Source organism: Dryobates pubescens, chromosome 1, assembly GCF_014839835.1.
Source record: "Dryobates pubescens isolate bDryPub1 chromosome 1, bDryPub1.pri, whole genome shotgun sequence".
Classification (NCBI taxonomy): domain Eukaryota; kingdom Metazoa; phylum Chordata; class Aves; order Piciformes; family Picidae; genus Dryobates; species Dryobates pubescens.
This window is the reverse complement of record NC_071612.1, coordinates 61,865,438-61,889,488: the sequence shown is the minus strand read 5'-3', so window position 1 is coordinate 61,889,488 and position 24,051 is coordinate 61,865,438. Positions and strand designations below refer to the sequence as shown.

The window sequence follows — 24,051 nt, the reverse complement described above, 5'->3', positions numbered from 1 at the left end:
CTGTGGTTTGTTTTTGGTTTCCGAAGCCTATCATTTGGGTCAGGAGGAGACAGACTGGTTTGATAAGCCCAGAGAGGCACGGGCGGAGAGGGTCAGGCACTACAGTGGCCACTCTTCCTCGCAGAAGAGACCCCCGGTTAAGCACACCTACCATGACTACGACGAGCCCCCCGACGAGGACACGTGGCAGCACGATGACTACCCCCAGCACCGTGAGCACCGCCACCACGGGGAGTATGGGCGCCACACCGGCAGCTCCCGGCATGCCAGCGACGAGCCCCCACGCCGCTCGGCCAAGCAGCACTCGCGAGAGCCTGGCCGCCACGAACCCCGAGGCCATGAGCCCCGCTCTGCCCCCAAGAAGGCACAGCAGCCTGAGTCCCGTGCACCTGCCCCCTATGGCCCCAGCTCTGCCGAGTATGGCCCACCAGCCCGCACCGGTGCTCACCACCACGGTGCTGAGGCCCCCAAGACACAGAAGCCTTCCCAGCCGCATGGGGCGGCTACCCCAGCACCGAAGCCAGAGCCCCTTGCACACCCACAGCAGCCAGCGGCCAGGCAGCAGCAGGCGGGGCAGCAGGCGGCACGGCAGCAGCCGGCGGCACGGCAGCCTGCCCAGCCAGCGGGCTCGGCACAGCCTGAGGCCAGGGGCAGGACACAGGGACCTCCGTCATCTCGACCACCGCAGCAGCAGCAGCCAGGGCCAGCCCAGGCAGCAGGGAAGGCACCGGCCACGCACCATGCACAGCCAGCGGGACATCCATCGCCAGCAGTAAGTACGAGCTTGGCTGGTTCAGCTGCCTCCCTGCCCCATAGCTCCATGGCCCCATGCCTCCCTGCCCCATGGCTCTTCTCCCAGGCAACCAGCAATGGAACAAGAGGACACAGTCTCAAGCTGTGCAGGGGGAAGTTTAGGCTTGATCTTAGAAAGAAGTTCTTCCCAGAAACAGAGATTGGCCATTGGAATAGGCTGCCCAGGGAGGTGGTGGGGTCAGCATCCTTGGAGGTGATGCTGGATGAGACTGGATGAGGCACTTGGTCTAGTTGATAAGATAGTGTTGGGTGATTGGTTGCACTTGATGATCTCGGAGGTCTCTTCCAACCTGGTTGATTCTGCCTGAGACCAGCCTGTTCAGCCATGCCTAGGTGTTGGCAGGTGAAAGGTTGCTGACGGGAGCCATGGGGCAATGTGTATCTTACTCGTGTGCCCATCACAGCCACCCCTGCGTGTCATAGGAACAGCCATCCCTTCAAGGGGACCCTGGAAGGGACTATATTCTCACAAGTAACAAGGGATCGAAGAAGAGAAAATAGCCTCAAGTTGTTCAAGGAGAGGTTTAGGTTGGATATTAGCAAAAAGTTCTTCCCTGAAAGGGTTGTCAAGCCCTGGAACATGCTGCCCAAGGCAGTGATGGAGTCCCCATCCCTGGAGGGGTTTAAAAGCTGTGTAGATGTGGTGCTGAGAGGCACGATTTAGTGGTGACCTGGGAGTGTTGGGTTAACGGCTGGAGTCGGTGATCTCAAAGGTCTTTTCCAACCTCAACAATTCTATGGTTCTGTTCCCATGCTCTGGATCCTTAGCAGCCTTTTTCAGGTCTGTGGAGTAGCCTCTGGGGGTTTCGGTGTCACCTCCCAGCCCAGGCCATCCCTGATGGATGTTTTGCCAGCAGGGCGAGCTCTGAGAGCTGTTTTCTCATTCCAGCCAAAAGCAGAGCAGATGGACACATCCAAACCTGCAGCTAAAGTGCCACAGCAGCCAGGGAGAGCACCCACAGCACAGCCTCTGGGAGCAGCAGGTCAGTGGGCCCAGCAGCACAATGCCACCCCCCTCTGCCAGCTGCCCAGCAGCCCAAGGGCTTGGCTGAGCTCCCTGGGCTGTGACTATCATCAGCCAACAGTGGCTTAATTTGTTCTCCAGCAGACAGCAAAGCTGGTCCAAGAGTGGCCGGGCCACGTGGTCCAGCCAGCATGGCCACAGGGCAGCCTGGGGCAGAAGGAGAGAGTGTCTTCTCCAAAATCCTGCCGGGAGGGGCAGCGGAACAAGCAGGCAAACTGACTGAAGGTGAGAGCTGCTCCCGGGGTGGAGACAGGGCCACGATGCTCTTTGGCACCAAGACAGGGTTAGGGGCCATGGGAGTGACTGGGTGCAGCCTGTGGGGCTCAGGGAGATGGGGTGCCAGGGAAGATGGGGGGGGGTCTAGGGAGGTGAGGGACCAGGGAGGTGGGAGACCAGGGTGCCTGCACCATACTGACTCCTCTCCCGGCTTCCCCGCAGCGGTGTCAGCTTTCGGCAAGAAGTTCACTTCGTTCTGGTGAGAGAACAGCACAAGGTGAGTGCAAGTGCTGGGTGTTTCACTATAGGCTCTCCCTAGCCCAGCTGTGCCTGATGCCCTCCTGCTCCCTCTCACTGCAGGAGTTTGGGAAGTGAGTTGGAGATCGAGTCGTTGCAGTGGAAAAACCTATGAAGAAGCCAGTGAATTCAGCATGCAGCACCAGACTCTGAGTATAACAGTGAGTTACACCTCCACCATGCCATTCTCAGGGCTCTGCTGTCACCCCTGGCATCCACTCAGCCTTGCCCAGCCACACTCCGGATCTCCAGGCTGAGAAGGACAAGCGCAGCTCCCGCCCCAACCTCAGCTCCAAGCACCTGCCCCAAGCCAAGACATGGGTCTTGGCCTCATTCCCTGGTCTCAGCAGTGCCGCATGGGCCGATGCCATGCAGATGCTGGTGCAGACCCTCAGGCTTGCAGGGAAGGTTTGGGCAGCCCAAGCTCTGCTCTGGGAATCCATCCAGCACGGGGGTGGCAGCAGTTGCTCTGTTAGCAGAACCTCTTGGCTCACCACTGCCCATTCGCTCAGGCTGGTGCTGGTGCTGCTGCTGGGTGGGATCCCCTCCACAGGGGCACCACCACTCAGGCTAACTCCTCTCTCTTTGTCTCTCACAAGCTTTTGAAAGCAGGGCGATCCCCGGATGTTGGACCAAATGGCGGTCAAGCAGGGGCCCGGCGGACGCCCCGGGGCAGGTGCCCCCCATGCCTGGCAAGCAGCTCCGTTGTGGCACACGGCGAGCCCCAGCAGCCACCCCGAGGGAACAGGCCTGATCCGGACCGTTGGGTCAGGCCCTGTAGGCGGGCCATGGCCCTTTCTCAAGATTATACGCAGAGTTGCTCCCTCCGAACCCCAGCTCTTGCCTCTTCATAGGTTTTTCCCCCCTGCTGTGAGCTGAGGGCTGGGCGCCGCGGGCGCCTTTCCTCCTTCCCAATCCCATCTGCCCTGCCAGGGCCATCCCCGTGCCCTCTACACCGCAGCCCGCTCCCGGCCCTGCCGGGGAGCCCCCGGAGCGTGTCAGCTAGGACCTAACACTGTTTCACTACCGAAATACGAGGCCATAGGACTCTGACAGGCGGCGCGGCCGGCCTTTGTCGACGCTTTGCCGGCTGGGTGCGCATCCCAAAGCCATTGGAAGTATTGAAAGGGCCGCGCCTGCCCTCGCCGTGCAGCCGCCAGGCACCCCTTTTCTTTCAAGAACAGCCTTAATCATCCCACTTTGATTTCTGTGTATACCTCATCCGCACTGGGGGGGGCACGGGGCGTCGTCGGGGGGGGGGTCCTTTTTTCTTGGTTTCTTTGGATTCATTTTATTTTGGTTTTGGGATTTCTTTTTTTTTTTTCTAAACTTTATACCAAATCCTCTTCCCTCTTTGCTTTGTGCGATGAGTTAGCACACACGGGCTGTCGTCTGTAGAAGCAATAGAGTGCAGGAGGCTACAAAAGAGCACAAATCCCGTGGAACAAGATCAGGAGAGCTTTGCCTCCAGCAGTATCCTTCCTCTTACTGTGCAATCCAAGTCCTTCTCAAGCCATTTCGTGGGGACATGGGGACGGCCAGCATGGTAGCTGGAGGCCTAAGCCCACTCGCCCTGCTCGGAGGGGATTCGCCGGGATGGGGGGGGGCGAAGGCAGCCCGAGGAGGGGGCTCGTCAGCGTACAGCCGCGTGCCACCTGCACCCCGCCACTTCCCTGCACTGGCGGCATCCCCCCCAGTGCCCTCCACGGCGGGTGGCAGCCGCCCGCTCACCCGCCCGATGTTCTATGCAACGAAATAACACGACTCCAGAACAAGACCTGTGAATAGCTAATCAGTTCAATGTGGCGCCTAAGGGTTCCATCGCAAAGCGTGCTGCCGAGCGACCCGACAACTACTCTCTATCAACCACCCGTGCGTATGAATTCGTGGCATGTTCGACCCACGGAGGGCCACTTTGCCAAAGGGCAGCCCTAGTGCCCATGACCGTCTGTCCCGTCGTAGAGCATGGCTTGCTACTTCTCTGCACGGTTCCACCTGCCTTTCAGTGCTTGCTGTTCTTTGCCTGGACTTTTTCTGTTATTTTTTCTTTTCCATCAGTCCATCGCTGTACTGAAAGCCCTTAGCAGATTGATGCACTTGTTCTTGAGGACCCGGCTGCCGTCGGGAGCCCACGCTCTCCAGCAGGTTCCTCACGAGAGGCTCTGCCTGTGCCCAAGGCTAGGGGACAGGCCAGTGGCCATGGGACAGGGGGGAGCACGGCGCTTCCGCAGGACAGCCCCACAGAAGAGAGCCCTGACTCTGCGCACACCCGCCGGCCCTCCCCACCCGTGACAAGTGCATAGCCTGAGTGTGCCTCCCCCGGGCCCCCGCCGCTCCTCGCGCTGTAAATACTTGTACAGTGTGTAAATTGCACGCGGGACCAAGACCCCCGCCGGGGCCCAGCTCGCTGCCCAAGCACATCTGCCACCTTGCCTTCGCACCCACTGGGACCAGAGGCCTGTCGCCCACCCCGCCAGGCCAGGCCCTCAGCCCAGATCAAGGCGGTCTGCTGTCCGGGGCAGCGGGGCGCAGAGGGTGCGAAGGCAAAGGGCTGCACATGGCTGGGCGCTGTTTCCAGTGGTAAGTGCGATGCCGGGTGCGCTCCCTCTGAACATTGTGACGGTGTGCGTGTCTGCTGTGCTCTGTGCCACCTGTAGTGACCCTGTACTGTGCCGTACTGTGCCGTACCGTGCCGTACCACCCCTGCCGCTGTGTCGTGACTCCCTCCCAGAAGCTGCCCCCTCACCAGGTGTTTCTGTGGGAACAGAATAAAAAGGACTTGACACAAACCGTTGGACTATTGTCCTGACTGCTTGTGGTGAGGAGAAGTAGGGTGTCTGGAACCCTGGCATGGAGGGGTAGAGGGACCTGGTTGGCACCAAGCACCGGAAAGTTCTGCAGCTCACACCCAGGGCTGCCAGACAGGGGTGTCCCTGCGTGCCTCCAAGAGCCTAACATCCAACTGCACAGGCTGCTGGGCTAGAGGTGTCCTGGTATCCCTGTAGGACCTCAAAGGCCTGCTCCCCACTGGGTTGGCTGCTAGACCAGGGGTACCTGTAGGCTCCCAAGAGCCAGATTCCAACATTGGCTGGGTGCTGGTCTGGAAGCCCCCATGGCCCCCAAAGGGACAGATTCCCCCTGGTGGCCTGCTGGGCTGGGGGTCCCTGAAAGGCCCCCACGGCCGGACTCCCCTCGGCTCATCCAGAAAGCCCCTGTGCTGCAGCCATCTGCCGGGGAAACCTGCCGAGGCAACGTGCCGGCATAGCCCGGAGGCGGCGGGGCCATGTCCTCGCCCCTGGGTATGGCTTTCAAACCAGGGACGGCTTTCACATCGGGCCCGGCTGATGAACCGGCGCCTCAACCGGCGCCTCCGGGCTGGAGCCGAGGGAGGGCAGGACCAGGCGGGCAGAAGCGTGCACACGAAGCGCCGGACACCCCGCAGCGCTGCCGCCCGCCCCCACCAGGAGGCGCCGCAACGCGCCCGCGGCCCCAAGCGCCGCAACCAATGGGAGATGCCGCTCGCCGCCATCCAACCCCCTCCGCCCCGGAAGTGGTGGCGCTGGTCCCGGTCCCGCCCCCGCCGCGCTGTCGCGACATGGAGCCGTCGGTGAGGGGTTGCGGGGAGGGGAGGAGGGTTATGACGTCACTGTCCCGGGAGCCCCCCCTCGTCCCCGGGAGCCCTCGGGGACCTGCTGCCCTGGCCCCTCAGCATCGCAACCCCCGGGAGCCCCACCCAGGGCAGTCTCCCCCCCGCCTCCGGCAACCGCCTGTCTCCGGTGCTCCGCCGGCTGCACTCCCCGTACCCGAGTGACTGCCCCTGCCCCGCTAGTCACTGCCCCAGCTCTGCAGCCCAGACACTGCCCCCGGGACACCAGTAACTGCCCTGCTACTCTCATGACCCCCCTGCACCCCTAATACTGTGCCCAGTTCCCCAGTGCCTGCCCATACACCTCTGGACCCCCTTCCACTGCAGTGACTGCCTCAGCTCTGCACCCCCAGCATTGCCCCCTGTACTGCACCCAGTGCCCTAGTAACTGCCCCTGTACTCCCCTGTCTCTTCATGTAGCTCAGTAAATTGCCCTCCCCAGTGCCCTCCTGATCTCCATATCCCCCACTAACCGCTCCAGCACTGCACCCCCAAGCAGTGCCCTCGGCACCCCAGTAACCACCCCCAGTATGCTCCCAATCCCTTCCGTCTGCCTTGGTGTCCCAGTAACTGACCTTTCTGCCCCACCACATCCTGATTCTTGCCCCTCCTCCCCAACTCTGGCATGGCCTCGTAGCCCCCTGGCACACCACTGTCTCCCGCAGGTGCTGTTGAGCACAGAGGAGATGGTGGAGCTGTACCAGGAGCTGAGCAGGCACCCAGAGCTCAGCACTGCCTGCCTTGGTCCCGACGTCACCACCCAGTACGGGGGCAAATACTGCAACCTTTACACCGGTATGGGGACAGGGTGGCCCCTGGGCAGCCTGGGGTTGTCCAGGGGGTCTTGGCCTGCCTGACAGGGGCACGGCACACATCCTCACCCTGCTCCTCACAGAGTGGACGCAGCGGGACCTGGCACGGGCCAAGAACGTCAAGTTCTGCCGCCAGTACCTGATCTTCCATGATGGGGCCTCTGTTGTCTACTCGGGACCTTCTGGCACCTGCTGTGAGATCAAGGATGAGTGAGTCCATCCTGTCCCCAGCACCAGCATCCCCTCAGAATGCCGATGGCAAACGCTGATGGGCGTCCACTCATCTGCAGGATCCTGAGCCAGGAGTCCCCCAGTGGGGCACTGAAGGCTGTTCTGCGCAAGGTCCCTCCTGGCAAGGAGAATGAGAAGGAGAAGCAATTCCTGGAGGTGAGGAGGGGGCCTGAGAGAGACAGATCAGCTCTGGGGCTTGGGGCTGAGTCCAGACTGGGGTTTGGGTCCAGATCCACACTGAGGCTTGGGGCTGCCCTGGCATGTCTGCCTGCAGGTCTGGGATCAGAACTGCAAGGTGAAGAGCATCGACCTTACAGCACTGAAGAAGCATGGCAGCGTCTATGACAATGGTGAGGGGCCAGAGACAGGGGGGCATGTGGGGTTCTGAGGGAGTGGGGTAGCCAGTGCCTAACCCACTCCTGCAGACCAGTTTGGCTGCCTGGCCTGGTCGCACTCGGAGACCCACCTGCTCTATGTGGCGGAGAAGAAGCGTCCCAAGGCCAAGTCCTTCTTTCAGAGCAAAGACACTGAGCTGGGCATCTCCGACGAGGACACAGGAGGCCCAGAGAAAGAGGATGCACCCCTCAAGGTGGGGTTCCTCCACCCTGAGGCGGGTGAGGCCTGAGGGGCAGCCATGAGGCTGACTGGGCTGTTTCACAGGGCGAGCAGTTTGTGTACCATGAGGACTGGGGGGAGGGGCTGACTACTCGCAGCGTGCCCGTCCTCTGCATCCTTGATATTGAAAGCAGCAGCATCTCAGTGCTGGAGGGTGTCCCAGAGCACCTCTCTCCTGGCCAGGTCAGTATGGGGAGCTCGAGAGAAGCAGAGAAGGGTGGTGTTGGGGTGTAGCAAGAGGTTGAGTCACTCACTGCCCCACTCTCCCTGCAGGCTTTCTGGTCCCCTGATGACGTGGGTGTGGTGTTCGTGGGCTGGTGGCACGAGCCCTTCCGCCTGGGGCTGCTGCACTGCACCAACCGGCGGTGAGTCTCCATGGGCCGCCCTGCCCTGCAGCTAGGACCCCCAGTCACAGAATCCTAGGGACCATAGGGCTGGAAGGGACCTCCAGAGGTCATCCAGCACAACCTCCCCACAGTCAGCAGAGACATCCTCAACTAGACCAGGTTGCCCAGGGTTGTCCTCATCAAGCCTCACCTCGGATCTCCAGGGAAGGGGCCTCAACCACCTCCCTGGGCAACCCGTTCCAGTGATCCACCACCCTCATAGTACAGAACTTGTTCCTGAAGTCTCCCAGTCCCCCAGTGACACCTGTCTCTGCTGCAGGTCAGCACTCTTCTACATGGACCTGACGGGTGGGAGATGCGGTAAGCAGGGCACACCCCAGCCTCGCTGGTGCCCTCACTCCATGCAGCCCCCTCACTGTGCCCTTGTGCCCATGCAGAGCTGCTCTCTGGGGACACCAAGGCTGTGTGGTCCCCGCGGCTCAGCCCCGACCGCTGCCGCATTGTCTACCTGGAGAACGATGCCTTGGGCCCCCATCAGCAGTGCAGCTGCCTCCGCATGGTGAGCAGCACCAGGGAGATCAGCAGGGCACCCATGCCAGGACTGGCAAGAGGGGTAGTTATGCCCTTCCCTGGGATGCAGCAGCGCTGGGCAGGCTGAGACCAAGCAAAATCTTTCCTGTCCTATGTGTCCTGCAGTACGACTGGTACACCAAGCAAACCAGCACCGTGCTGGAGGTTGTGCCACGGCAGACGAGGGGTGAGTACGGCCCTGGAGGCAACCCCAGGGACACAGAGGGGTGCTGAGCACCACCATTCTACTACTGTCGTCACAGGTGCTTTCCCAGGCGTCTATTGTGGTGCTCTGCCACGGCTGTGCTGGGCAGCTGACAGCCGCAGGCTGGTGCTGGATACAGCCCAGCGCAGCCAGCAGGTGAGGGCTGCTGTGCCAGGACAGCATGGAGGCACGGGGAGGGGGCAGGCTAGGTCAGTGCTCTGCTGGACTCTGCCCTTCTGCCCCTAGGATGTGTTCGTGGTGGACACGGTGACGGGCACCACAACCTCGCTGACAGCTGGTGAGTGCCAGGCCGGTGACGGGTCTGGGGAGGCAGTCATGCCTGCAGTTTATGACTCCTCCCCTCCACCCCAGATGCCCCCCAGGGAAGCTGGTCTGTCCTCACCATCGACCGGGACCTCTTAGTGGCCAGGTTCTCCACTCCTAGCTGTCCCCCAACGCTGGTAAGATGGTGCCCCTCTTCCCAGCACCCACTGTCCCCTTGGCATCCTCACAAACCCTTCTCCCTGTGCAGAAAGTGGCCGTTCTGCCCGAGGCTGGCCGGGAGGCAGAGGTGCACTGGATCTGCCTTCAGGATGCACCCCCTGTGCCTGGCATCAGCTGGGGCATCCGCACGCTGCAGCCCCCACCAGAGCAGGAGCACCCCCAGTATGGTGAGTGCCCCAGGATGCTGGGCCTGGCTCCACTACTCACTCTGAGCTCTGACTATCCCACTTAACTTCCACAGTGGGTCTGGACTTTGATGCCATCCTGCTGCTCCCAAGTGAGAGCCCTGCCACCCAGAAGCACCCCTTAGTTGTGATGCCCCATGGTAAGAGCCGGTGAGGGGGTCACACCTGCAAGTCTGATCACCCATCCCCAGCTGCCTCCCTGTCCTGACCATGTTCCAGCACCTCTTGGTGGCCCTGTTTGGGCAGATTCACTCCTTTTTGCCTTTCACTTTCACAGGAGGTCCCCACTCTGTCTTCATAGCCAGGTGGATGCTGTACCCAGCTGCACTCTGCCGCACTGGCTTCGCAGTGCTGTTGGGTGAGTGGTGCCAGGGGCTAGGGCTGCTGGGTGGCACAGTGGCAGCAGTGGGGCCAGGACAGAGGAAAGAAGGGCTCTGATGTTCCTCCCCACAGTGAATTACCGTGGCTCACTGGGCTTTGGCCAGGACAACGTGGCCTCTTTGCCAGGCAACGTGGGTACACAGGACGTGCGTGATGTGCAGGTACGTCCCCTGCACATCATCCTGGGGCACCATGTACTCCTGTGGGTACCCCCACAGAGGGAAAGGGCTGCCTACCTTAATGGGTGTCCTTTGTGGTGGCAGTTCTGTGTGGAGCAGGTGCTACAGGAGGAATCATTGGATGCTGGCCGGGTGGCACTGGTGGGTGGCTCTCACGGGGGCTTCTTGGCATGCCACCTCCTTGGCCAGTTCCCTGGCACCTACCATGCCTGTGTGGTCCGCAACCCCGTGGTGAACATCGCCTCCATGGTGACCACCACTGACATTCCTGACTGGTAAGTATCATTGCCCCTGGTCTCCTGCCTCCCCGACCCTGCATGTGACCCCAGCCTCTCGCTTGCAGGTGCCTGACAGAGACAGGGCTGCCCTACATGCCTGATGCCCTGCCAGACCCAGCGCAGTGGGCAGAGATGCTGAACAAGTCACCTATGCGCTATGTCAACCAGGTACCTCCATGTCCCCATCCCTGTCCTTGTCCCCGCTGGCAGTGCTGGCACTGAGGCTGTGCTGCTCCCACAGGTCCGTGCGCCCGTGCTGCTGATGCTGGGGGAGGATGACCGTCGTGTCCCCCCCAAGCAGGGGCTGGAGTATTACCGTGCCCTCAAGGCCCGAGGGGTCCCCACACGGTGAGTGAGGTGCCGAGTGCTGAGGCTGGGGATGTGGGCATGGCATTAACCCCATTCTCCCCTCCAGGCTGCTCTGGTACCCAGGGAACAACCACGCTCTGACTGGAGTCGAGGCCGAAGCTGACGGTTTCATGAACATGGTGCTGTGGCTGCTGGAGCATTTGCGGTGCCAGCAGCCCAGCACTGCTGCCACCCTCCAATAAATGATGTAGTTCAGCACCCCAGTGTCTCTGATGGTTGTGCTGCCACCAGCGTCACCTCCGCTCCTGATAACCCAGGAGCTTGTGGTCATTTGACCCTCTCCAACACAGCTTGGCATTTGTGCCATCGGGGGTGCAGTGTGCCACAGCAGAGGGGGAATCCTGCCCAGCAGCCCTGGGTGTAATGGGCAGAGAGGGGCAGCTGGAAGGCTGGCACCAATGAGGCCCCTCACACCGGCTGCTTGCGCATGCCTTGGCAGCGTGCCTGCTGCCAACGGGCAGGCGCCAGCAGCCCAGTGCGGCGGAGCAAGGCCCCATGGCTTCAGAGACTGTTATAAATGCCATAGTGGTTTGTGATTTGTGTTGCAGAACCCAGTATTCGGGGGGGTAGTGGCAGTTGGTTTGTTCTGAGAACAGAGGGTAAATGTTCAGATTGTGTTGGCTTCAGACAGGAACCTCATGCCAACTTTCTCAGGAGCCATAGAATGTTTGCCTCAGATAAGTCCTGAGCTGCAGCTGTACTTGCATGAGAAGATGTGGTTCTGCAAAGAACAAAGCAGAAAGACCTCCCCTGCCTCATCTGCGACCCCTACCACAAAGAAGACGCATGCTCAAGAAGCCCAAGAATTTTCTAGAGCTCATTATCATATCCCTGCCTTCTATTAAGCATAAACATGCATATGTAGGTGGTGTAGCTACATAAAGAAAGGTCAGGGTTTGTAAGGTGCTTTTTGGCAGAGACTGGTGGTATCTGTGGGGGGAAGTCTCTGCGGCCCAGCGCGCTGTTTCTCTCTGTTTTTCCCTGCTGCTTGCTCACTTCTTTTTTAATGAACAACTCTCACAAGAAACTTGGAAATTTTCTGGTGCAGCCCATTTGTAACAGTTTGGTGCATTGGCCAGGAAACCTCGCTTGACCTTCTGTTCTCCAAACCCCAGTGAAGAGGGCCCCCACCATTTGGTGGCTTCACTGGTGACTGGGGAGAGCAGGAGGCAGCGCTTTCCGAACTCAAATACGAGCAAGCAAGGGAATGTTTTATTTTCTTTTTTCCCTGTTTTTCTTTTCCTTCTTACTCCTCTTTATTGTCATAGTCCAATTGGCAGTGTTACTCCTGTGAGGCCCTATGCACAGGATTCAGGCCATCTGGTGAGTTTTGCCTGAGTAGGGGTCCTGGCTGCGGGGTCCTGGAATTTCACTGTGGGTGGGGATTCCAGGATTCTGGGTGGTAGTCAGGTGGTCTTCACAGCCCTGGAGAATTGGGGCTGTGAGGGGCAGCGTTGTTTCTACAGTCTAGGGGCTGTGGAGACTGGTCATCCATAGGGATCGGGCGACCAGTGCTGCGTCCCGGTGTCCCGGTGGTGGGGGACCCGGTTCGGGAGTTTTTAGTATCCTGCGGTCGGTTCCTTGGGGGACTTGAACTGTGGGGGCCCGTGGCGCGGTTACGCTGGCAGGTTTGACGTCCCGGTTTCTAGGGGGGACCTCGGTTTGAAGGACCTGGTTCGGGAGGGTTTTTTCCGTGGTTTCAAGCTTCCGCAAGAGGGTGGGGACCTGGGCTGCGGCGGGGGAGGTTTTTTCCCTGCGGTTTGACTTTGCAAGGGATCGGCACAGTGAGGGGTCGGTCGTTCGCAGGGAGCGGCGCTGCGAAAGAACGTAGCATTTGTATTGTGGTAGCCAGGAGATCCTGGTGGTTAAGCGTCTAGTGGCTCGGAGTCGGCGCTTCCAACTGCCGCCACTCGGTTTTGATCCCCGGTCAGTGATTAGTGATCAGGAGAATGGGACAAAAAGAAAGCAAGTAATCCAAACTCCCTCCCATTCCCATCCCAGAGAGGGCGTTAGGGATCATGTTACAGTACTGGGATGATGATGAGTTGAGAAAAGGGAAATCAAAGGGAAAAAAATGGTTTACTACTGTATGGAAGTATGGCCAAAAAAACCACCCAAAACGTTAAGACCTTACGTGTTTTGGCCCATACTTGGATCTTTTGATGATTGGATTTGCCAAGCTTTGAACCATCATGTGAATTCTAAAAAGTGTTTTGGTAGGGAAGAAGCTGAATATGCTGCTGTCTGGATTAGGGCTGCACGCCCTACCCCTGTTCCCATATTTACATTAACAACTGAGAATAAGGACAATGACAAGGAAAAGGCAGACAGGCTGGCATGAGAATATGGGAGAGGCAGAATCGGGGGGGGGCATCAGGAAATCAGAAGTGGCCTAATCAAGATCCTCAGTGGGACCATCAACAGCTTCAAGGGAGACAGAACATGGGAGGTAATACAAGGAATTAAAGAAGCTGTGCCCAGGAATTTTGATAAAGCCTCTAGTGAGCATCAGAGGAAGCCTCCTATGGAATGGATGGTAAGATTAAAGAGAAGCTTGCAGATGTATTCTGGAATAGATCCCAATTCTGCAGCTGGAGTGACACTTCTCAGGATGCAGTTTGTGGCAAAATCATGGGCAGATATTAGAAAGAAGTTGGAAAAGACCGAGGATTGGCATGACAGAGGTTTAGAGGAATTACTATGTGAAGCTCAGAAGGTGTTCGTAAGGAGGGATGAAGAGAGAAGGAAAAAGCTAGAATGCTGGTAACTGCTGTAAGGGAAAGTCAGAAATCAGGCAGCTGCTTGGATTTCTGGGGTACTGTTGATTAAGGATAGAGAGGTAAGAAAAGGTAAAATTCTTATATGAGAAATTAGCCCTCAATAGTAATACTGAATGGAGTCCAGAAGATGATGAGTGATTGGATAAAATAATGTTGATTAATGCCCTGTTTTAAATTTGCCTGACATGGACAAACCATTTGATCTTTTTGTAAGTACATCTAACCAAACAGCATATGGGGTGTTGACCCAGGACTGGGCTGGAAGTAAAAATCTGTTGGGCATTGTTCCAAGTTACTAGATTCTGTAAGTAGGTGAGGGCCAATTTGTTTATTAGCTTTAGTAGCAGCGGCCCTATTAGTAGAGGTGGCCCAGAAAGTGACTTTTTACTTTGTTCTTGTCTCAGATCCCACCTTTGGGATTCCTGATATATAAAATTAAAGCTGGGGGTAAAGTGTTAATAAAAACTTGGAAAGGAGAGTCACTCATTTCCCCCTGGGAAGGATCTGTTCTTGGTTTTGTACACAACAGATACAGCTGTCCGTACTGCGGAAAAGGGATGGACACATGTTTCGTGGGCAAAAGGACCACTTCAGGAATGTGCCTCTGAACCTGTAACACCTGTAACACCTCAGGCTGAAGGCTCTGGAGCTCACGAGACAAACCCACCTTTTGAAATACCTGACATTGTGTGACATCAAATCTGCATTGCAAAGAAAACGTCAAGGAAAGCCCCCATTTCATCATTCTGTGTATAAAACATCCTGGGACTTGATGTCATTGGGGATGGGTAATGTGTAAATTATTTTAGAGTGTTGTAAGAAATGTTGTAAGAAAAGGTATTTGTTATAATCAAGGAGTATTTTATCCTGACTGCTGGGAAGAGACTCTAACTGGAATCTAAAATCTTAAAGGGATCTGGAGGGTTCCTGAAGAATGTAACTGCTGCCAAGCAGCTGCTGGTTGCAACCCAGTAGGCTGAGGAGGCAGAGTTAACATATACTGGTGGAGCCTAATCTTGATCCTAACCCTATTTTCCTATGAGGAGTCCAATCAAAATCTAAGACCATGTCCCCAGGTGTGGATAAACTCTCCTCCAACACTAGTAATGGTAAACAGGCTGAATTAGTAATTAGGCCTACTAAAAAGTAGGAAAGCGATGGCAAATTTTTTCTGCTGCACTATGATTTTCTGCTGTATATTTTTGCTAGATTATAATGAATGTAAGCATAGGTGTGACAGAAGCATGACAACTATTCACTCAAAATGAGTTAGCTTTAGATTTCTCATGTGCTGAGAGTGTGTGTGGTTATAAGTGTATGCTATTGTAGTTATGTAATTAGGTTTTCCTGAGGGTTTAAGAACTTTAACTTCTTGATTATCAAATGTAAATTGGCTTGCTGGAATAATTGTAACATTGATCTATACCAATTTCTGTAACTGTTGTTTGGTGTTAATAAGTTGCAAATAGATGGTTATAATTTGAAGTGATTAGGACAGAGGAATCCGGTTATGATCTAATTAGGAACTCCCTTTTTGTAGTTTTCTCTCCAGGTTGGGTTTTTTTTTAATTCATCTGTGTTCTTCATGTTAAAGCACCAAAAACTGTGTTCAGCTAGTGGGACCACTGAGACTGCAATACAGACGGCCGAGAAAGGATGGACACACGCAACCAGAGTTAAAGGACCAGTGGATCCACCCGCCGAATGGACTGTGGTAACCCAAATGGAGGACCTAAGGATGGTCATCAGACGAGTTCCAGTGTCAGAGCAGGAGTGGTAATGGTCCTTGCCTGAAAACATAAAACCTCCCTGGACAAGGGGATATAATCCAAGCAGAGCATTGGCGGGATTGAAGGAGGCAAGACTGGGTAGACCTCTGTAATTGCCACGAAGATCTAGAACCATGGCTGTGGGCAGCAACTCCATAGGCCATGTGAGTGGAATTGCAAGTCAAACCAGACTCCTAATTCCCAGGATTAACCACTAAGAGGAAGGACCCAGACCTTGGTGTATATACCATACCCACTCCCTGTGTATGGTACCTAGTAAAGTAGAAGACGAAATATTCTCAGGCAAGGAACATCAGTTGTTAACCCACTCTTTCTACCAGGAAGTTGAAATTGGGGTATTTTGTTGCTTGTTCTAGAACTGTTGCCCAGTTAGGTTATTATGGCTCAAGCCAAATGAAGTAGAAAGAAGGGGAGGGATTGTGAGAAACTGTTTTTAATATTTGGCTTTCACAAGGGGAATTACTGGGGACCATGGGGTTCAATTGTTGGGCTGATTGGTTGGTTATGGTCTGTATTGTGTGGGGTTCATTCTTGTCTATTGGGAGAGAAAGGTGAGGCACCAACATGTCTAAAGACTGGCCAGGTCAAAAGTGCAGGTTTTGTCTCAGTCCTGATGGAGAGGAGTGGGAGTGTGCTGGGGAATATATAAATGAATGCATATGTTTGCTGTCTATGTAAGTTCAACTCGTGTTGTTACGGTGCGCCTCTAGCAGATTCGCTATGCACCCAGCGCTGTGTTGCCTTTATTTTATAATAAATTGGTTATAAACTGCAGCGAGTTTGTTCCTCACACCTGCGTGCCTCCAAGAGCCCAACATCCAACTGCCCAGGCTGCTGGGCTAGAGGTGTCCTGGTATCCCTGTAGGACCTCAAAGGCCTGCTCCCCACTGGGTTGGCTGCTAGACCAGGGGTCCCTGTAGGCTCCCAAGAGCCAGATTCCAACATTGGCTGGGTGCTGGTCAGGAGGCCCCCATGGCCCCCAAAGGGACAGATTCCCCCTGGTGGCCTGCTGGGCTGGGGGTCCCTGAAAGGCCCCCACGGCCGGACTCCCCTCGGCTCACCCAGAAAGCCCCTGTGCTGCAGCCATCTGCCGGGGAAACCTGCCGAGGCAACGTGCCGGCATAGCCCGGAGGCGGCGGGGCCATGTCCTCGCCCCTGGGTATGGCTTTCAAACCAGGGACGGCTTTCACATCGGGCCCGGCTGATGAACCGGCGCCTCAACCGGCGCCTCCGGGCTGGAGCCGAGGGAGGGCAGGACCAGGCGGGCAGAAGCGTGGACACGAAGCGCCGGACACCCCGCAGCGCTGCCGCCCGCCCCCACCAGGAGGCGCCGCAACGCGCCCGCGGCCCCAAGCGCCGCAACCAATGGGAGATGCCGGTCGCCGCCATCCAACCCCCTCCGCCCCGGAAGTGGTGGCGCTGGTCCCGGTCCCGCCCCCGCCGCGCTGTCGCGACATGGAGCCGTCGGTGAGGGGTTGCGGGGAGGGGGGTTATGACGTCACTGTCCCGGGAGCCCCCCCTCGCCCCCGGGAGCCCTCGGGGACCTGCTGCCCTGGCCCCTCAGCATCGCAACCCCCGGGAGCCCCACCCAGGGCAGTCTCCCCCCCGCCTCCGGCAACCGCCTGTCTCCGGTGCTCCGCCGGCTGCACTCCCCGTACCCGAGTGACTGCCCCTGCCCCGCTAGTCACTGCCCCAGCTCTGCAGCCCAGACACTGCCCCCGGGACACCAGTAACTGCCCTGCTACTCTCATGACCCCCCTGCACCCCTAATACTGTGCCCAGTTCCCCAGTGCCTGCCCATACACCTCTGGACCCCCTTCCACTGCAGTAACTGCCTCAGCTCTGCACCCCCAGCATTGCTCCCTGTACTGCACCCAGTGCCCTAGTAACTGCCCCTGTACTCCCCTGTCTCCTCATGTAGCTCAGTAAATTGCCCTCCCCAGTGCCCTCCTGATCTCCATATCACCCCCACGGAGGGAAAGGGCTGCCTGCCTTAATGGGTGTCCTTTGTGGTGGCAGTTCTGTGTGGAGCGGGTGCTACAGGAGGAATCACTAGATCTGCTGGGTGGCACTGGTGGGTGTCTCTCACGGGGGCTTCTTGGCATGCCACCTCCTTGGCCAGTTCCCTGGCACCTACCATGCCTGTGTGGTCCACAACCCCCTGGTGAACATCGCTTCCATGGTGACCACCACTGACATTCCTGACTGGTAAGTATCATTGCCCCTGGTCTCCTGCCTCCCCGACCCTGCATGTGAGCCCAGCCTCTCGCTCGCAGGTGCCTGACAGAGACAGGGCTGCCCTACATGCCTGATGCCCTGCCAGACCCAGCGCAGTGGGCAGAGATGCTGAACAAGTCACCTATGCGCTATGTCAACCAGGTACCTCCATGTCCCCATCCCTGTCCTTGTCCCCGCTGGCAGTGCTGGCACTGAGGCTGTGCTGCTCCCACAGGTCCGTGCGCCCGTGCTGCTGATGCTGGGGGAGGATGACCGTCGTGTCCCCCCCAAGCAGGGGCTGGAGTATTACCGTGCCCTCAAGGCCCGAGGGGTCCCCACACGGTGAGTGAGGTGCCGAGTGCTGAGGCTGGGGATGTGGGCATGGCATTAACCCCATTCTCCCCTCCAGGCTGCTCTGGTACCCAGGGAACAACCACGCTCTGACTGGAGTCGAGGCCGAAGCTGACGGTTTCATGAACATGGTGCTGTGGCTGCTGGAGCATTTGCGGTGCCAGCAGCCCAGCACTGCTGCCACCCTCCAATGAATGATGTAGTTCAGCACCCCAGTGTCTCTGATGGTTGTGCTGCCACCAGTGTGTCCTCAATGGACAAAAAAGCCTCAAAATTGCTCTGAATCAGACAATGAGGCAGAAGTTAGTAAATATGGTTCTTTAGGCTTGCCTGAACATGTTTCAGAGCCAGAATGAGCCAGGTGGGTGTGCTTTGGGCCACGTTTGGAAAGAAGGCTTTCTATAGGTTGCAATGCCAGGGTTTTATCCCTAGATCTGGGTTGCTACTGGCCATTATTGCCTCGGGAAATCTGTTAAGTATCAGCCCAAAGAGCCAGAACGTTGTCTTGCAATTGTCCACGCTCTGGAAGGAACCACAAGCTTCGCTTGGAAGCCGAACTGTGTTTCAGATTACCCAGACAAGACAGCAAAGATCCCTCGCTATTGTCAGCGTTGTAAAGCCCAGAGGACAGACACGTGTCTTGCCGGGCCGAGAGGCGAAACCCCAGAGGAGCTGAGTCCCCAGGACAGCTTCATTTGACTGGAGAAAGGATCGAGCGCTGCTACAAAAGCATTACAGCCGAGAAACCTCCTCTCTACAAAGCTTTCAGCTACAAATCCTTTGGGAACAAATCCTGCCTCGGTAATAAGCTGCAGACACCAACAGAAAGTGAAACGGTGCTCCTGCAGCTTCCACGTGGTCGACACCATTTTGGTTTGTGCCACGAGGTATCAGGATCAGTGAGGAATTACAGTATCTGAGTTTTACAAGCATCTCTTGAAGGTCTGTGGCCTTAGGGAGTTCTGGAGTTCCCCCCACCCCGCTGTGGGCAATCGCCGGCTTCATTGCCGAGGTTCCTTTGCTGCACAGTTTCAAGTGCTGTTTGTTGGTTCTGGATTTTTGTGCATATTGTCTAAATTGTTACTTGTTCCTGCTGGGGAGGTACCTGTTCCACACCCAAACACCTCGAGCCTGTACATAGGTTTTAATTAGTGTTTTTTGCGGGGTTTTTGTGATTAATAACATCATTATTATTTTTACTGATCGCTCCGCTTATTGAACATTAGTATATCCTTTTTATAGACCACAACACAGCGTCACCTCCGCTCCCGATAACCCAGGAGCTTGTGGTCATTTGACCCTCTCCAACACAGCTTGGCATTTGTGCCATCGGGGGTGCAGTGTGCCACAGCAAAGGGGGAGCCCTGCCCAGCCGCCCTGGGCGTAATGGGCAGAGAGGGGCAGCTGGAAGGCTGGCACCAATGAGGCCCCTCACACCGGCTGCTTGCGCATGCCTTGGCACCGTGCCTGCTGCCAACGGGCAGGCGCCAGCAGCCCAGTGCGGCGGAGCAAGGCCCCATGGCTTCAGAGACTAAGTGGGGCACAAAGGTGGGCAAGGGTTCCAGGGGTCTACGTGGGTGGACACAGCCCAGTTTTGGGGGGATAGGCAGAGGCAGAGGGTGAGCTCATTCCTCACCAGAGTGCCTCTTGCACCACCCAGGCAGCCAGAGGCCCTGCTGCCTGCTACCGGGAGCTGTGTCGCTTCCCTGCCGTCACCCGTGCCGCCGTTGGGGCCGCCACGGGGGGCCAGACCTTCCTGCTCTACACCGGTGAGTTGCAGGCTCGGCCGCACTGCTGCTTTTGGCTCACAGGGCCGGTGCCCGTGAGTGCTGATCCTGCCCCCCGCAGAGTGCAGCCGCCCCGACCTGTCCCGGCGCCGGCTGCTGCGCTTCAGTCGCCACTACAGCCTGCAGCGTACGGGCAGTCGCAGCATCACCGCCAGCCCGGCAGCGCTCAGCGCCGAGATTCACAACCAGTACGGCACAGACAGTGTTGCTGGTGTCCATGGCACGGCTGGTGCCCGCAGCGTGGCTGACACCCACGGCGTGGCCAACGCCCGCAGCATGGCTGGTGCCCATAGTGTGCCACCCACCACAGTTTCCCTCCCACCCACAGGCTTCTCAGCCAGGACTCGCCCACGGGACAGCGCCGTGCCGTGCTCAGCCGCTGCCCGGGGCTGGGCCACGAGCTGCTGGAGGTAACATGGACTGCCCTCTTCACAGCACCCTTGGGGCTCACCCACGGTGGCTGGGAGTGCCAGCACCAGGCAGCGTGCACCACAGCCATGGTGTGCTGGTGCTGACCCCTGTCCCCCCCAGGTGTGGGGCAGCAGTGGGCGCAGTCACAGTGTGGACCTCACAGCACTGGGGAAACATGGGGAGGTCTACACAGAGGGTAGGTCCTATGCCTTGTGGCTCCTGCCCACAACACAGGTGAGGGCAGCACAGCCAGTGGCCCCAGTGCCTGGCTCTTCCTGTGCCAGGCTGGGCTTTGGCACTCTCTTACTATGCCAGGGCCCTTTGCCTGTCTGGCCTGGTCCCACTCGGAGACACGACTACTCTACGTGGCTGAGAAGAGCCGGCCCAAACCACAGCCCCCCTGCCCCTGGGATGCACCAGGAGCAGACAGGCCAGCAGAGGAGCACAGAGATGAGCAGGTGGGTACCATGCACCCTGTGAGTATGCTGTGTGCTCCATGAGTGTGCTGTGCACCCTGTGAGCATGGCACATGCCCCATAAGTGTACCATGTTCCCAATGAGCATGCCACGCACAAAGCCCATGCCTGGGGCTGCCAGCCTAGGGGGCTAACAGGACTGTGACACAGGACCAACGGTTTGTGTACCACGAGGACTGGGGGGAGGCACTGAGCACCCGCAGCATGCCTGTCCTCTGTGCCCTGGATCTGGAGAGCAGCAGCCTCTCTGTGCTGGAGGGCATCCCAGAGCACCTCTGCCCTGGACAGGTCAGGATGGGGTGCAGAGGGATTCCCAGCAGAGGCCAGCCTGGGGCTGTGAGACTGAGTTCTGCTGTCACACAGGCCCTGTGGTCTCCAGATGACCATGGTGTGGTGTTTGTGGGATGGTGGAATGAGCCCTTTCGCCTGGGGCTGAGCGCCTGCTCCAACAGGAGGTAGGTCTCCTCAGGCACCCAGGACACCTGCCCCATGCCAGCACAGCTGCGAGGCTCCAGCCTGACCTCGGTCTCCCCAACTAGGTCAGGAATTTTTCACTTGGACCTGGACAGTGGGCACTGTGGTGAGCACTGAGGACAAGGAGGGTGCCAAGGGTCCCCAGAGTCTCCAGGGTGCTGACCCTCTGCCACCTGCAGAGCTGCTGTCGGCTGAGCATGCTGCTGCTTGCTCCCCCCGGCTGAGCCCCAATGGTCAGCGCCTACTCTACCTGGAAGGGGACCTAGGGGGGCCCCACCGGCAGTGCCTGCGATTGTGCATGGTGAGAGAGGCCCTGTGGACAGTGGGAACAGCTGTGCCACCTCATGGTGCCTGGACAGGGCAGGAGGTGGTTTTGGCCTGTAGTCCCCCTGCCTCAGATCCCCCTACTGCAAACTGTCCCCAGATCACCTGGCAGACAGGGCAGGCAGTAACTGTTCTCGACGTGGTGCACGAGCCTACAGAGGGTGAGGCTGGCATGATGGGCAGTGCTGAACACTACCAAGAGGCCAGAACACCCCCCATGCCAGATGGCCATGACCCCACCTCACCACTGCTCTGCCCTGCTCTCAGCCTTTGCTGGGCTCTATGTGGAGGCACTGCCACCACGGTGCTGGGCAGCCGACAGCCGTCGAGCAGTGCTGGGCACTCCACAGCGAAGCCGCACAGTGAGTCCTGGGGACAGGGGGACAGGGACCATGGCCCCCATGCTGAACAGTGATGTGGCTGCCTGGGCTCTGCCCCCTTGCAGGACCTGCTGCTTGTGGACACGGAAACAGCCATCATCACCAACCTCACAGCAGGTATGTGGTGTCGAGCCACCCATGGGGCCCTGGTAAGCATCCAAGAATGCCAGTGTGCTCTCTGTCCCCAGGGTCACCTGAAGGGTGCTGGGAGCTGCTTACCCTCCAGTGGGACCTGTTGGTGGCCACCTGTTCAGCCCCACACCAGCCCCCAAGCCTGGTGAGCAGAGTCCTGGCACCACACGGCACAGCATGATATGGCATGGCACTGGGCATGGCATGACCAGGCACAACAAGGTATGGGCATGGTGAGGCAAGGTGCAGCCAGGCACACTGTGGCTAGGCACAGAATGGCACAGTGAAGCATGTTGTTGCCTGGTTGGCATGACATGATGCAGCCAGGCGTGGCCATGAACAGCCCAGCATGGTGTGGCATAGCTAGATCCAGCATGGCATTGCATGGCACAGAGTGGCAAGGCTCAGCAGAGCCTGGCATGGCCAGTCACAGCACAACGTGTCAAGGCACAGCGTGGAAGGGCCGGGTACAATGTAGCATGGTGAAGCAGAGCATGGCACAGCATCACACCTCCAGGTATGACACAGGACGGCACCCCAGAGCACCTGAGCATTGAGCTGGTGTACTGACACCCCAGCTGGGGCCAGCTGCCCTGGGGCAAGGGTGCCCTGGTGTCACCTGCTGCCCATCTCCAGGTGGTGGCGGTGCTGCCACCAGCGGGCCAAGAGCTGCCGATCCACTGGGTGCCAGTGAAGAACAGCCCAACAGTGCCTGGTGTCACCTGGAAGACTCTACAAATCCAGCCACCCCAAAGCAGGCAGAGCCCCACCATGCATGGTGAGCACCCAGGGGTCCCTGCTGCACCCGAATGCTGCCTGGGTGACGGGGACCCTTGGGTGTTGGGGGGTGGGCAGGGTGAGGGGTGCCCAGAGTGGTGAGTGCTGAGTAGGATCCCATACCTGGTGCAGGCACCCAGGCTTTTGAAGCCCTGCTGCTGAGCCCGACGGACAGCATGGTACCACACCCCCTCATCGTGTGCCCCCATGGTGAGTGAGGGGACAGCAGGGACATCCTGGAAGCACTTGGTGGCACCCCAGGTGACATCTCTCCTGGTCCCAGGTGGTCCCCATGCTGTCTTTGATGCCCGCTGGCGCCCAAGCATGGCCGCACTGTGCTGTCTGGGTTTTGCTGTGCTTCTGGGTGAGTACCAGGGAGCCCAAGGACGTGTGGCCCCTGTGCCTCACTGGGAACGCAGCACCCACAGCCCTCATCTCCCCAGTGAACTACCGTGGCTCCCTGGGCTTCGGTCAGGCCAGCATCAGCTCCCTGCTCTCCCGTGTGGGTGAACAGGACGTGGCAGACACCCAGGTGAGGGTCACTGGGCTGGGGAGGTGCTGCCAGGTGGATAGTGATGGTGGAATCTGTTGGGAGGATGATGATGGGAGGGTGCTGCTGATGTCTGGGTGCTGCTGGTGGGATCTGCTGGGAGGGTGCTGATGGTGGGTGCCCCACGGGTGCAGCTGGCAGTGGACCAGGCGCTGAGCACCGAGCCCCTGGACCCGCACCGCCTGGCCCTGCTGGCCGGTTCCCACGGAGCCTTCATTGCCCTCCACCTCCTTGCCAACGAGCCTGAGCGCTACCAAGCCTGTGCCCTGCGCAGCCCTGTCTCCAACCTGCCCGCGCTGTTGGGCACGTCCGACATCCCCGACTGGTGAGTGCCGCCCCCGTTCCGTGCTGTGCCATGCCATAGCTTCGTGCCACCAACCAGCACCTCCATGCTGCAGGCGCTACACCTCCCTGGGGCTGCCCTACTCCTTTGAGCGGGTGCCGAGTGCTGAAGATGTGGCCACCATGCTGCTACGCTCACCCATTGCCCGGGCAGCCCGGGTAAGGCAGGGGCGGGGACGGGTGTGGGCCGTTTGGTGCAGGATGCCAGGCACCCACTGCTGGCTGTGCCACAGGTGCGGACGCCGGTGCTGCTGTGCGTGGGGGCCCGGGACCGGCGTGTGAGTCCCATGCAGGCACTGGAACTGTACCGGGTGCTGCGGGCCAGGAGGGTGCCAACACGGTGAGGGGGGCGGGGGCAGTGGGACAGGAGCAGGGAGGGAACCCCGGAGTGGTGGCTAAGTATCTTTCTACCCATCCCATCCTGTCCCACAGGCTGCTGTGGTACCCAGAGGGCGGCCATGCGCTGGCTGGTGTGGACACGGAGGCCGACGTCTTTGGGAACTGTGCCCATTGGTTCCTACAGTATCTGGGGCAGCCCCCGCAGGATGGAACAGGCCAGCACAGCTCCTAGAACCCGCTGTGGCCCTG

The 24,051-nt window shown here is 58.5% G+C and overlaps 4 protein-coding genes across 6 annotated transcripts in view; all 4 read left to right on the top strand.

The window, feature by feature from the left end:
• BSN (bassoon presynaptic cytomatrix protein) overlaps nucleotides 1-5,134 on the top strand; it is a 123,828-nt gene extending 118,694 nt beyond the window's left edge. The window contains exons 7-12 of one of the 3 annotated variants that reach the window (XR_008462534.1): nucleotides 27-772; nucleotides 1,703-1,796; nucleotides 1,922-2,062; nucleotides 2,276-2,330; nucleotides 2,414-2,511; nucleotides 2,950-5,134. Coding sequence is in view for 1 of the 3 variants with exons in the window: in XM_054166916.1 (XP_054022891.1) it covers nucleotides 27-772; nucleotides 1,703-1,796; nucleotides 1,919-2,062; nucleotides 2,276-2,316 (1,025 nt within the window). In the remaining 2 variants the exon portion in view is untranslated. The other 2 variants (XR_008462533.1, XM_054166916.1) reach the window with 2 other exon arrangements.
• Nucleotides 5,135-5,913: 779 nt separating this feature from the next.
• On the top strand, nucleotides 5,914-10,978 carry LOC104306650 (acylamino-acid-releasing enzyme). The gene is made up of 22 exons (XM_054166904.1): nucleotides 5,914-5,957; nucleotides 6,662-6,791; nucleotides 6,892-7,018; nucleotides 7,099-7,195; nucleotides 7,314-7,389; nucleotides 7,465-7,628; nucleotides 7,700-7,837; nucleotides 7,928-8,019; nucleotides 8,321-8,361; nucleotides 8,439-8,560; nucleotides 8,698-8,758; nucleotides 8,835-8,932; nucleotides 9,023-9,074; nucleotides 9,149-9,237; nucleotides 9,309-9,447; nucleotides 9,522-9,605; nucleotides 9,743-9,823; nucleotides 9,919-10,007; nucleotides 10,110-10,300; nucleotides 10,369-10,471; nucleotides 10,545-10,651; nucleotides 10,719-10,978. The coding sequence occupies exons 1-22, from the start codon at nucleotides 5,946-5,948 to the stop codon at nucleotides 10,852-10,854; spliced, it is 2,229 nt and encodes a 742-aa protein (XP_054022879.1). The 5' UTR covers nucleotides 5,914-5,945; the 3' UTR covers nucleotides 10,855-10,978.
• Nucleotides 10,979-16,734: 5,756 nt separating this feature from the next.
• Nucleotides 16,735-18,076, top strand: LOC128899120 (acylamino-acid-releasing enzyme-like). Its single transcript, XM_054177409.1, has 5 exons — nucleotides 16,735-16,896; nucleotides 17,365-17,450; nucleotides 17,519-17,621; nucleotides 17,695-17,801; nucleotides 17,869-18,076. The coding sequence occupies exons 1-5, from the start codon at nucleotides 16,735-16,737 to the stop codon at nucleotides 18,002-18,004; spliced, it is 594 nt and encodes a 197-aa protein (XP_054033384.1). The 3' UTR covers nucleotides 18,005-18,076.
• Nucleotides 18,077-18,162: 86 nt separating this feature from the next.
• Nucleotides 18,163-24,034, top strand: LOC104306674 (acylamino-acid-releasing enzyme). Its single transcript, XM_054177294.1, has 22 exons — nucleotides 18,163-18,171; nucleotides 19,471-19,579; nucleotides 19,659-19,785; nucleotides 19,926-20,007; nucleotides 20,129-20,204; nucleotides 20,324-20,466; nucleotides 20,635-20,772; nucleotides 20,848-20,939; nucleotides 21,024-21,064; nucleotides 21,138-21,254; nucleotides 21,357-21,443; nucleotides 21,550-21,644; nucleotides 21,728-21,779; nucleotides 21,851-21,939; nucleotides 22,431-22,572; nucleotides 22,704-22,781; nucleotides 22,855-22,935; nucleotides 23,015-23,103; nucleotides 23,256-23,446; nucleotides 23,520-23,622; nucleotides 23,697-23,803; nucleotides 23,896-24,034. The coding sequence occupies exons 1-22, from the start codon at nucleotides 18,163-18,165 to the stop codon at nucleotides 24,032-24,034; spliced, it is 2,187 nt and encodes a 728-aa protein (XP_054033269.1).
• The last annotated feature ends 17 nt before the right edge of the window (nucleotides 24,035-24,051 follow it).

What these genes read in the sequence shown, in the direction of transcription:
- LOC104306650 (XM_054166904.1), top strand. An exon ending in AGTGCAGCTGCCTCCGCATG is followed by an intron (nt 8,561 to 8,697) that starts GTGAGCAGCACC and finishes TGTGTCCTGCAG; the next exon opens with TACGACTGGTACACCAAGCA. An exon ending in CTTAGTTGTGATGCCCCATG is followed by an intron (nt 9,606 to 9,742) that starts GTAAGAGCCGGT and finishes TCACTTTCACAG; the next exon opens with GAGGTCCCCACTCTGTCTTC.
- LOC128899120 (XM_054177409.1), top strand. Translation starts at nt 16,735, where the DNA reads ATGACGTCACTGTCCCGGGAGCCCCCCCTCGCCCCCGGGAGCCCTCGG. An exon ending in ACCACTGACATTCCTGACTG is followed by an intron (nt 17,451 to 17,518) that starts GTAAGTATCATT and finishes TCTCGCTCGCAG; the next exon opens with GTGCCTGACAGAGACAGGGC. An exon ending in CTATGCGCTATGTCAACCAG is followed by an intron (nt 17,622 to 17,694) that starts GTACCTCCATGT and finishes CTGCTCCCACAG; the next exon opens with GTCCGTGCGCCCGTGCTGCT.
- LOC104306674 (XM_054177294.1), top strand. An exon ending in GACCTTCCTGCTCTACACCG is followed by an intron (nt 19,580 to 19,658) that starts GTGAGTTGCAGG and finishes TGCCCCCCGCAG; the next exon opens with AGTGCAGCCGCCCCGACCTG. An exon ending in CCATTGCCCGGGCAGCCCGG is followed by an intron (nt 23,623 to 23,696) that starts GTAAGGCAGGGG and finishes GCTGTGCCACAG; the next exon opens with GTGCGGACGCCGGTGCTGCT.